General features: G+C 33.1%; 2 protein-coding genes across 2 annotated transcripts; both read right to left on the minus strand.

Moving 5' to 3' along the window:
• Positions 1-1,716: 1,716 nt before the first annotated feature.
• Positions 1,717-11,526, minus strand: LOC133329665 (larval cuticle protein 65Ag1-like). Its single transcript, XM_061538143.1, has 2 exons — positions 11,449-11,526; positions 1,717-2,112 (listed from the first exon to the last, which is right to left on the minus strand). The coding sequence occupies exons 1-2, from the start codon at positions 11,524-11,526 to the stop codon at positions 1,717-1,719; spliced, it is 474 nt and encodes a 157-aa protein (XP_061394127.1).
• Positions 11,527-11,699: 173 nt separating this feature from the next.
• LOC133329666 (larval cuticle protein 65Ag1-like) lies at positions 11,700-12,866 on the minus strand. The gene is made up of 2 exons (XM_061538144.1): positions 12,855-12,866; positions 11,700-12,080 (listed from the first exon to the last, which is right to left on the minus strand). Exons 1-2 carry the CDS (start codon positions 12,864-12,866, stop codon positions 11,700-11,702), a joined length of 393 nt encoding a protein of 130 aa, XP_061394128.1.
• Positions 12,867-13,071: the final 205 nt, after the last annotated feature.

Below are 13,071 nucleotides of genomic sequence, written 5' to 3' on the forward strand. Positions count from 1 at the left end.
ATTACGAAAGCTGATGCTTCACAGCAGGAAGAAGTTAATGAATTTTCCATTGGTACAGAGATGCCTAGAGACAGTGGGTACCTACCTTAGGGTCTTACACCACGGTGCTGTAAACACTAGTTAATACAAAGCGTCAACTAACTCCTCCATACCAAGAATGCCCATCTACAACTCCTGGCTTTCTATGGGTCAGGCACCCGGTTATACCCATGCGGAAACTTCGGTCACATACCGAGCTATTACCAGTAGAGGGCCAAACAGTTCGAGACTGATCACCCGTACTATTTGCCCAGCTTAATAACCATCTACTCCAACTAATATGCGCCCGAAAGGGCCAGTACCAACTATTAGGCTACATCCGCAAACCTATGGGGCCCTGACACCCATGGTACCGAAACCTTCGGTCAGGTTCATAGCCGAAGCTATTACCAGTAGAAGGCCAAATAGTTCGAGACTGATCACCTAAGTACTATTGCCTCTGCCCAGCTTAATAACCAAATCTACTACCATAAGAACTAATATTTGCTTGCTCTCTACAATGGAATAATCGCTGATAGGGGATAAAAGGCAGAAGTGACCACCAGCATCTTACGACATTGGTAGCTACCATGCTTCTCACGACTCTTTTACAAGTGACCCTCGTTAACATCCTATTGGAGGTGATGACTTCTGGGAAAATGGAGCCAGGGATCTCTGCTCATCCAGGACTTTTGAGGACACCGCTAAATGAAAAAAGATTCGTCGTGCAAGAGAAGGCAATAGTATGTATGTTGTGGCTCTACCACAAACCACAGACCGATACTGGTTATTAGTTGAAAACGTGTATGAAATCATTTAATTAGGAAAATCGGTTGAAAAATGAGACATATGATCGTTATTGGGTCAGTAGTGATCATTACATTCAATTCGCAGTATAAATTCATATAATAACGGAATTTGGGAGATAACCGTTAACCACGTGATTTCAAAAAACTGGCGATCGTACCAAAATCGACGTAGAATTAGAGTATCCAAGATTCGTATTCTCTCTCTCTCTCTCTCTGTCGTCAGTTACTTGTACAAGTAAAACACATATTGTCAGCCTTTTAAATTTTATTATCCATTTAAGGGATCCCACCCATTCTCGATTTTAAATTTCGACAATTTTCAATCTTGTCAGCCGGTTGAGCATACATTATGTTAAAGACTTGCAATTTTGCATACATGTATTTGAAAATTTAAAGAAGAAAAAAAATATTTTTTGGAAAATCGCCTATTTTCAACCAAAAAAATCAGCTGGAAAGTATGGATAATCTTCACCAATTACATTTATATATTTCATACGATAGTTATGTATTATTCATTATTTATTTTTGAGTTATCGTGCCCGCCATTCGTAAAAACACTGTTGTGAGATAAACGTTTTATGTTTTGAGAATCACTCATAGAGAACCACTCGGAAATCATGACCGCCATCGAAAAGATTGACCTTTCTTTAATTACAAAAAAGACAATTCCAATGGCCTTAAGAAACAGGGTCGATTTTTTGTTTCTCTATAGTATTTTTGTTTCGCTCTAAATAACATTCAAAGAAAATTAAAACTGTTATTTATTTTTCTTAAACTAGTATAAAGCTTTATTTACATATCTTATAAATATACAAATACTTATTTCATTTTACACTGACTATATTCCCTGAGTACATAATGCTATTGCTACAATAAAACTTCATGTAAATTAAAGCGATTTAGCATTCTTCTTCTCTTCTTCAACTTGTTCCTGGGCAGCTTTAGCAGCAGCCTTGGCACCTTCAGAGATTTCCGACAAAATGTTCGTACCGACTGGAATGAAACCATTCTTACCGGCTGTATAGTGTACTTCGATTTCACGACCCTCTTCATCGATATAACGATATGAGCCTGAAACCTCAAGAGCTTCATCTTCAGTGCCGGCATCTACAACATGAGCGGTTTCTTCACGGAATGATTTATCACCACCCTCGTAAGTGAATTGGAAAGAGCCATCGGGATTGTTGACACGTTCGTATTTAAGCAAGGGAATAATTTCACGTTTTTCGGTGGTGCTTTCAATGGCAGCAGCGAAGGCGCCGGTAGCAAGAGCCAAGATGCAGATCTAAAAAAAAACACACAAAAGAAAAAGAATTTTTATAATTTTGAAATTAGGTATTTTTGGAAATAACAATAATATATATATATATATATATATATATGTAAATACATTAATTATCGAAACTAATTAGTCGTAAGAACTATTATGATTAAACATATTTCGTTTAATTTTATATAAATTCTATTGACTTGAATTTGGAATAAACTAGTACAGTCGATTTAAACTTTTTCAGCGAGGTCTGTAAACCGACATTTTTAAACAGATTCGGTTGGCATTCCAGATTCCTGTGAAATAAAAAGAAAATTCGTCCAACATGGTCTAATTGTCTGTATTTGTAATTTTGTATTTAATTTTCTCAGATCACAAACCAGCCAGCAGACAACTTACAATGACAAAGTCATTATATAAAGGTTCGGGCTTTTTCTATTATACACAAGCCGAGCTATAAATCTCGGTAAATCTTAATTTTAGCTCAGGTGTTAGCATAAGATTAATTTTTGGAATATCCAGTTTTGGCTCTATTTCGCTTCAAGTCATGTGGAACAGTTCAATTAACCATTATTATTCCCAAATATGTTAAGTACCATTTTTTCAGCATCGATTTAAGACGCAATTTATCATTTAGTTAAAATACACGTTTTAAACCCCAATTCCAAAAGTTAATTATTAATCATACACAAAAATTAAGCAATTCATAACTTGTGTATGTATGTAAAATATACATACATATATGTAAAATTGATTATCTTCACTTAATTACAAACACATGTATTAAAAATCGATTATTTATTATCTATAATCTAAACAAAATCAATTCACTTTTCAAAATCAATTCAAGATCACAAATAATTTTCAAAGTCATTTATAATTTACAATTACACATTAGCACTACAAACACCACCACCACTACAATGACAGTGACAATGTCACATATATTAACTAATTTATTAAATCAATATGCGTTGGCCACTTACGAATTTGAACATTTTGCTTGTTTATTCTTTTGGTTAAGATCTTCTTCACTGTAGCGATGTCGTTACTAAACTTATTTCCAAAATCCAGATATCCAGCATTTTTATACAAAAATAAAGATAAATTATACAGATGCTGAGTTTCTCTTATCTCCTCTCTCGTTTTGTTTTTTGTTCTTCTATTCACCTGATTACGGCATTAAGTCATGGTTCTGAAGTTTTCGACAACTACAAAACTAATACGCACAACAACAAATAATAATGGCACATCACATTAGCATCCGCCCAATACTCCAACAAACATAATGACTCTAATGATACCCACTTTACAAAATTGACTACGCTCATGTATTCTGCCATTAGCAGACGAAGAAATAAAAAACGCTAACACGAGAGAGAAACAAGTAAATTTTCAACGTATTTTTTTGGTTGTTTGTTGTTATCAGATTTAAAAATGAGTTGTTGTTTTTATTTTTTGGTAGTCATAGCTTGAATGAAAAAAAAACATATTAATTTGCATATATTTACCAGTGACTCAAAAAAGATTCTTATCAACTGCCAAAAAACCCTCTTCGTTTGTTTTCATTGTCCACCTCACACATATAACTGGTGTGGACGCTTGTGTCTTAAGTCTTTCGTTTCATAGAGAATAAAACGTCACATTTTTTCTATGAAAATATTCATTCCACTATTTTTAATTCATTTCAAAGAAAAACCAAGAGCTTTAAATCCCTATTCAATTTTATTTATTTATCCAACAAACAGACGCATAATACGTAGATTTGTCATCATTAAGTCACAATAATAATAACGAAGAGCAAATCTGTGACTTGAGCTGGAATCGTTTTACGTAATAATTTGTTAAGAAGTGTTGTATACAATTCGTAGAATAAGTGACATTAAACGTGCATATTTCAAGTGGCTTTTTTGTTTGAAAAATCTCAGAAGTGCACATTTTTGCGTCAGAAATGTGAAATAATGATGTTTCAATATTTGCATTTTTCATATGTGGGTATATACACTTTGCTACGCCAAATATTGTTTGCTTTTTGAAATATTGTGTTAGACCCCGTGTTTCTTTGGACCAAATTCTTTTCAGAGAATTTGAAGTTTATTTACATATGTCCGTACTCACGATAATTCTCGAAGGGAGTGTCCGAATTCATCCACCCCTTCATTCTGTTGTGACTGATATTTTGTGTGATGTCAAATATTTTATTATAAATCGATCTTGCCCCACATATGACAAAAATATATTGCTCTACTTTATTAAAGCCCCTCGAAGTCGAATCGTCCCTTTAGGAGAATTCCCAACTGTTGCGTTTATATTTCAAATATGTATTTATTTTTTTATGAAAAATTTTATTGCTTTCTAGTAGTCCTAGCTATTTCTTGTACAATTTTACCTCAATTTTGTGAATTGAGTTGATTTTCCTGTGGGTACCTCCCAGATAAAAAATATATGTTTTCCAAATTCAAAATGGGGAAATATATCTCTTCAATTAAATTTGTATTTATTTGAATTTTGCCTGTTTAGTGATCGAAGTTTTGCAATATAAAGGAAAGTTAGGAGAAGGCATATTGGGCTTTACAAAGGTCCTTTTTATTGCTGACACACATATTTATCCAGCCTCAATGTTCGTCGTATGGGGGGATCTTTGCCAAAAATTCAATTGGTTTCTTGTCCGTAGTTACTACCTGTTAAATAATTTAAAGCGTGCAAATTCATAAGAAAAGAAGAATGATACTAAAAAAAAGAAAACTAGAGGAAAACTTACAACAGTACAGACAGAAAAGAAAGAGGATTAATTCTCGTCACGGCATGCAATAGTCATGCATAGTTGGTAGTAGCATGATAAACCTACCCATCCTGTTTATCATATGATCCAGATGCAAAATCAAATAAGCATGGCTGTTTTCATGAAGATCGGGCAATATTTAGCGGTTAAAATTGACCCAGACTTATGTGTGAAAAAATGCCAAAATTTGTATTCTCTAGAGTATATATTTACTCCTGAAAAACATAGACCTGAAAAGTTGATAGTATATGCAAGAGGAGTGATTGACCTTTAAATTGATACCGATTATAGTGTTGTATGTACTCGGATGTGGCAGTTATGTGTTAAGATATTGTTTAGCATTACTATTAATCCACTAGAGGGCGAAATTGTACATGAAGTTTCGGTTATGGTCAAGGATGACACCTATAATTTTCGGAGATGTTGAGGTGATATTTAGGGGTGCAATGAACTGAAAACTTTTTGTCAGATTTTCTAGTCGCTCTAGAGGCAAAATATCAAAGAACGGGTGTTTAGCTGATGTATAAGTTTGATATATTGGCCTACAACCTACCGAGCCTCTGCGATCCACGCGAACCTTGCTGTTAACCGTCTTGTGAACTAACGTCTACGCGTTAATATTAACAGACCTCTGAAGGTAATTTATTTGTTGAATAGAAAAAAAGAACCACAAGTAAAGCCAAGAATCGAATATATTTACTAATATCTTTTATGTTTTGTTTTCATGTAATTTCTTGACATTTCATTATATTTACACGGCGTATCAACCCGCTTCAACCCGCTCTCTCGCATCACCATCCATATATGGTAGCTTTATCGAAATCTGAACCGATTCTTACTAATACGACGCCTTTTGACGTTGGATCTTCCATTTTTCCATTGCACATATTGTGTGGGATATTGATCGCAAATCATACACGCCTCAGTACAAATCATGGCGTTCGCTTCTTAATAATTTGATGTGACTTTATTCAGACATTGTAAAATACCGGTGAGAGGACCATACCCAATTAACACTGGACTTTAATTTTCACTACTTCTAAATCTCGATTTTGTATATATTTTCGACTCTTAAAATACTAAACGTCAATTAATTAATATTTCTTCGTTCATAGGTTTGTAACTTCTCTGGAACCTGTCTTCTTGGAGCAAACATGTTCGCCATAGAATGAAAATTTTAATAGTTATTTTTTTATGTTTTTCTATTCGCACTACAGGTCCAAACATGATCCAAACACCATCCTGTTTAGACCATCCTCCACCATAAGGATGAGATTCAAAATATGTAAAATTAATGAGGGCTCCTAGAAGAAAACCTACGTTATGATATATACCGAAGATGATGTAAGAATATACCGAAAAAGACGTAAGAGAAATATGATTTAAATTCTAGTTTTATGGGGCTACAGCAAAACGGGGATCAATATTCAAAATTTTGGGTAGTGAAATTGGTTGAAAAACGTGCCCAAATTTCCCAAAATACCGAGTTGGGTCAATATTAACAATTTTACCCTTCACCACACTGTGGTACAGGATATTATGTCTTTGTGCACATGTTTGTAACATGCAAAAGGAATCGAGATAGTACCATGGTTCCTTTTGAGAATATGCCGTCCGCCTGTCCGTCCGACCATGCATTTTTGTGAACAAAGTACAGGTCGCATATATTATCCGATTTTGATGAAATTTGGCATATGTCACTTATTTGGCCCAAGCACGAACCCTATTGAAAAAATGGGTTCAGATTGAGATATATCTCACAGACACGCATACATCGACATAGAATTTTATTCTGATTGAGTGTATGTATATATATATATATATATATATACTTTTGTGGGGTTTCCGGTGAATATTTCGAGGTGTTGCAAATGGAATGACACATTTAATAATCACTCCACCAAATTGGGGAGGGTATACAAATTTTGTCCATTTGATCCCATAAATATTAACAGATCATCACCGAAATCCAGAACATGACAAAATTTCGCAATCGGCGTAATATTTGAAAGTGCGATAACATTAATATCAGAATGTGTAGCCTACTAAAAATTTTGAAGTGCAACATTCACACCCGAATACATACATAAGGTAATTAGTATTCATTTAAATTTACTTTATATGGGTAAATCCCAAAAAATCCTCATAGATTTATTGTGATAATTTGTAATGCTCGAAGGTAGTTACTCCAAATCCAAACCTAAATAAGTTCTAAGTTCTGGTATTTCTCCCACAAATGACCAACGTTTTGCTGCAAATCACGCCTATAAACCTAAAAACATATATTTTAGTGAAACCTAGATCGGTTCACTCCTTTTAGTGTCAGATGTTTAAAACTCGATATCAAGTGAATGGAGTGTCTTTTGTTCCAAACTTTGCACTTTACAAAAGTTACGTTTAAAACTAACTCTGGCAAATTTTACAAAAAAAAGTTACAACTGTAATGACAGTTTCATTAATAAAATTAAGAACAAAATTTCTTGGTCCCTACAAGTTCGCTATAACCGTACTCGATTGTATTTATATACCTTTCATATTACGGTTGAGGGTATACAAGTAAATTATTGTCCATCCGCTCTTTTAAATCCCCACACACAATTCAGAAAAATCATAAATCGACGATTTGCTATGGAAATTGCATGCTAATATCATAATAAATGTGTGGTACATATATCGCCTGTGATGATATACTCATATTTGTCTCCTTTGCTGAATGTCGATAATTCTTAAATTTTTATTTTAAGGTTTTTATTGTGGTGTAATACAAGGCGTATACAGCAGCTACAACAACGAACATTTTACAAAAACAACATTGTTGTTATAGAAATTAAATTGCCATGCTGACAATTAGTTTATTTTGTGAAGAAACAAAAACAAATAAATTATTTTGACAAAAGTTGTACAATTAAAGACAAATTATATCGAAAATAGAAAATAAATGCCCTTAAAAAGGTCCATGCTGGTTGGAAACGCCATTTCCTGATAACAACCATACATATTTTTCAAGAAAATCCGTACTATCCGAAAATCGGCTTCCAAAGCTGCCCTTCCAAATATAAAATTGAGATGATTGTCCGGATCTTGGGGACAACTTCTCTTGGAACATGCCAATCTAAACAACTTCACCATCGACAGATTCTAATGCAAGATATGCAACTGAATTTCTTATACAATCAAAATTACTTCAACATAATGCTTTCTCAACCTGAGGAAATAGAAGTGGGTGGCAAACATTCGCTGCAATTTAAGATTTTCATGATATAGCCCATGAACAATATATATATATATATATATATTGTTGTAAGTGTTTGAAATGATCCGCGACAGGGCTTTAAAGTTGGTTATTTTGGATGCTAAGAAGTTATCACTTCTTATTAATAAAATCTTTGTTCCAAAAACTATTCATCTTCGCATTTTTTATAAAGTTTTAAAATTTAAAGAAATATTTTTAAAATTTGTTTGAAACCATATGATTGGTGTAATATAATTATTTCGATTGTGCTGTAGTTACCAACTCTAGAGCCAATTATAATTTTTAATGCGTACTCTCAAAATAAAATAGTGTGGGCTGCAAAAAAAATCAATTTTCGATGTATTTATTGTAATATCATGCAACACAATCTTTACCGAATGAAACATAAAATTACTGTCAATTTAACTAATTGATTTTGTGTACTGTTCAACATAATAAATTATTCCATAAGCAAATAAGTTAATTGAACGGAATTGTCAACAAATTGCCTGAAAACATGAGCCATTCGTATTAATTATAATACGTACATGTGTTCGGCGATGTGAACCGTGACTGTGATTTTATTTTAATATTTGATTTGTCAGATCATAGAACTTTGACTACTGTAAACATACAAATATTTTATATGCTCAAAATGAGATTTTTCAGATTAACCCATTTCCAAATATTTGCATTAAATAGGAAACGGGGTTTTTATCGAAAAAGTTATATTATAGTCAACACCAATTTACATATCACATAAAATTTAATAATATCTATAGTTTCCAAAAACAATGTTGTTATTGTACCAAATAACTTTGATGCTATTATTATTGAATACAGGAACTTGACATTTAATAAATATTCTATGATACTGTACCGGTATTCATGTTGTGACTCAAAAAAATCTCATCTAATAATCTGTGTAGTTTTAGGCAATTTTACAAGACCATAAAACAATACCCAGATAGCATTTTCAAAAATTGTAATTCATGTGAATCGCTGTGTTGGTGTGTTAATTTATGCACCAGTGTAATTTCGACATTTGAATATGACAAAAAGGTGTGAATGAATTTGTCGAAGAGAAACACTACCTTTAACGACACTTCTGTTTGTCGTTGTCTTGTTTTCGGAATTGAATATTTATTAAATTATTGTCGTCTTAAATATATGCAAAAGGTTATTGGCCACGCCAAGAAAAAAAAAAATATTTCATTAATAAACACAAATATTTGAGTTTTTTAATTTAATTTTATGCTTTATAACGTAGGTTATGTTGGAGAAGAAACGAATTTGGTTCTATACCTCCCAGATTTTGGTATATTGTGGAGTTTAATATTTTGATTTCTCATTGGGAAGAAAATCTCTCTAGAGAAGATTATCAAAATTTCTCTACCGAAGATTTTTCAACCGAATTACCTCCAATTTGAAGTTTGTGATTCTCATTAGGTAAAAAAACCTACCTACTATTATTCAATATTTTGTGGAAATGTTGGACATATTTTACAACCGAATTGTTTTGGGTTCTAAATCTTTCTGGTCCATGTTTTGGTATAGCTCCCTTATAACGATACCAGCCCATTTTCGGTATTTTGAAGGGTTTAACCACCTTTTTTGATCAATGCAACGGTAATTTCGCATTGCGGTGTTTCAAAGGTCAAAGACATTTATGCAGAAAAATGAATACGCGTACTTCCGTCGAAATAGCGAACTTTTAAGAATTTTCCCACCGAAATGGAAGTAATTTATGTATTTAAAATATATATCTGCGAAAAAATGTTGATGTAGGTTTTGATATAACTCTTATATAAAGAGAAACGCGTCCCATTCGGTTCATAATTTTTACATTCCACGTTTTTCAACCGAATTGACTGTTTTTAATTCACAGCAAATCTTTCTACTACAAATCATCAATATTTGCCTATTATTTACGGTAGCCTCAATATAACAGTACCGGCTATTATTCGGTATTTTGGCTGTAGTTTCGTTTTTTCGTGCCATGGTAAATAGTCGGTATTCCGCGATATATTTAACGGTACCGAACGATTACATTTATTTTATTACAAAAGTTCGCTGCGAAATCGATCTCTCCAGGACACAGTTCTAGACAAAAGTATGACGTGTTCTGGTCTATGATGACCCCTAATGGCTTTGGTAATGAGGTCACAATTATGACCCGAACATCACGAAATTTTACAGAGAAATTTCACGAGAAAGCGGAGAAGGTCAATATTTAGCGGCTCAAATGAATCTTTTTTTTTGTGTGAAAAATGGCAAAATTTGTATTCCATGGTGTATATATTTAATCCTGTAGGATATAGACACGTGAAGTTGACAGTAGTTCCGTTCCAGAACCTAAAAAAAAATCTAATAATTTTACAAGTTTTGCAACTATTTACTCGAAACCCGTTCCTGAACACACAAAACTGGCAAAACATTGAACCAAATTTAAGAGAACACAAAACAAAATTGCGTTCTCTTTGTAAACTTTTTACTCGAAAACTTGTCCGGGAAAAAATGGTAAACAGTAATGCCAACTTCTGATTGGCTCTTATGTTGATTTTGAAGTATTTTCATCTAATTTTGGCATATTTACTAGATTTGCTTTCCCGAACTTTTCAAATTATTTTGTTCTCAGAGGGGGATTTTGAAATGTTTCCCTTTTACCAAGTATATACAAGAGGTGTGGTTGGCTTTCAAATGTGGGAGTTATACGTAAATTTTTAATGGGGTCTAAGTATTCTGATACTGTTAGGTATTATCATTACCAAACTATAGGGCGGAAATGTAGCAGTAATGGCTGGAAATTTCTTTAGGTTCTGCCTAAGGTCAAGGACAACGCACATTACTTTCGATGATGATCTGTGATATTTCGGGGAAGAAATGGACCGGTTTTTTATAGTCGTGGTTTTATGGTCGCTCTAAATGCTCTAAACAATTTGAAATGGAGAAGGCGATCTAAACACTAATATTAAATAGATTTGACCCAAAACTTTTTTGTGTAAAAAAAAAAACAAAATTTGAATCTTATAGAGTAAATATTTACAGAAAACCATGATTCGAAATCCATGCCGATGACCCAGGCTCGGAATATAGATCTGCAGATACTCAGAGCTGGTAGTGGTAGTTGTGTAGGGTATCATAATTTTTATATAATTTTTTCAACAAAGATTTCGCATTCATCATACCCTGTATTGTTGAAAGTGAAGTCTTTGAACTCTGGATACACATTCAAGGTTTTATTTGGTCCTTGATTATCAGGGAATCAATGATAATCAATCATATCAATCATAATTTAAATATTTTCTGTATATAAATGTTGATAGTTTTACATTACCAACACAATCTTCCAAATAAGTTTTTGGTGTACAATCTTAAGGGATTTATTATAACGCTGACACATACATACAGACATGCTTACTGCTACAAACTAAATACTATATATCAAATGTCACACTTAAATTTCTAAACTTAAACGAATTTCGATAGTGAGATGATGACAATGTTACAATGCGTTATTTTCTGTCCCCTTGTCCATTTCTTCAGGCATTCTTCCATGCAACGAGTCAATTTTCGGAGATAATTTACTTATTCGGATTTCTTTGCGTATTCATTTTCGTATTTAGGCAAATCTTTAGCAGCTTCAGCTACAGCAGTAATTTCGGGATTAATGATACTGCCATAGGGAACAAAACCATTTTTGCCAGCGGTATAGAAAACTTCAACTTCTTCACCGGCATCGTTGATGTATTTGTAGGAGCCCTTGATTTCTAGAGCCTCCTCATCGGTACCTTCATCGACAACGGTGGCTTTTTCTTCGCGAATGCTACCATCGGCAGATTCATAGGCTAATTGATAGGAGCCATTGTCGTTTTTGGTAATTTCCGATTTCAGAATTTCAATAATTTCCTTTTCTTCCTTGACGGGAGCGGCAACAGCCAAAGCGGCAATGCAAGCGAATACTACAACCTGAAATGATACATAAATAAGCAAGGATTTAGTAATTAAAATACATTTAAAATAACAAATGTTTATGGTAAATATTTCAGACTCGGCCAGTTGTTCAAAATGTACATTTTAGTTATAAGTTTTTCGGAGCAAGGATCGGGTAAAAGTGGAAAATGAATCATACGAATATCGATGTCATGTCTTTGGAGACCCTATCTAAAATTTTATGAGCGAGGATAAGTTTTCAGAAATATTCTATATTCCAATGCCAGACAGGTATTCTAGGTGTCGTTGCAATGTAAAATTGAAAAGCTCTATTTTTAATATTGCGAGCTCTGTAACGATATTTGGGACAATTATACATAACTGATACTACGGTCGCATGCATTTTTCATTTTTGCAGGTCGCAGTTTTTTTCTACTACAGTCAAAATCTTTTTTAACGACATTTAAGAGACCGGCAAAAATTGTCTATATAAGCGATATCAGGAAGCGATAAACGACAGAACTTTTTTCGGAAAATTTGGATACCGTCGTTATAACTGATATGTCGTCATAAATGATTTATTTATACTGTATAGAGTTCACATATTTTCCTATTTTACACTTATATAATTTTTATGAGAAATTATTGCATTCCGAAATATTCATTTTGTCTGTTTGGTTTGGTTTTCACTTTTTTAGTTTTCTCAATTATATATTTGTTTATAAATTTCCACACAATAATTTTCTTTGCCCGCAGACAATTTTTCAGCTATTAAAATAATCACAATATATTACTCTATATAACACTTACAAATTTGAACATTTTTTTCGGTGGTTTTTTGTTTGTTTGTTAAACTTGAAATTCTGATCTTTCTGAAGGCTACAATGAAAGTGATGTCAATTTTTTCAAAGAGTCCAGTTTTTATACTCTAATCTATTTCCGAAAAAATAAGCAATGAAGATTCGTAAGATTAGTTAAGCATGCAAAACATGATCGCCATCCTGTTAAATAAAAAATAACGCAAAGT

Source organism: Musca vetustissima, unplaced genomic scaffold, assembly GCF_032173495.1.
Source record: "Musca vetustissima isolate MV318-11 ecotype Yass unplaced genomic scaffold, APGP_CSIRO_Mvet_v1 utg28685, whole genome shotgun sequence".
NCBI lineage: Eukaryota > Metazoa > Arthropoda > Insecta > Diptera > Muscidae > Musca > Musca vetustissima.

Excerpts from the sequence above, each read along its gene's own strand:
- LOC133329665 (XM_061538143.1), bottom strand. The coding sequence starts at position 11,526 with ATGTCTGTATGTATGTGTCAGCGTTATAATAAATCCCTTAAGATTGTA. Across the intron at positions 2,113-11,448 it reads TTATTTGGAAGATTGTGTTG|ATCTGCATCTTGGCTCTTGC; the intron begins GTAATGTAAAAC and ends GTTTTTTTTTAG.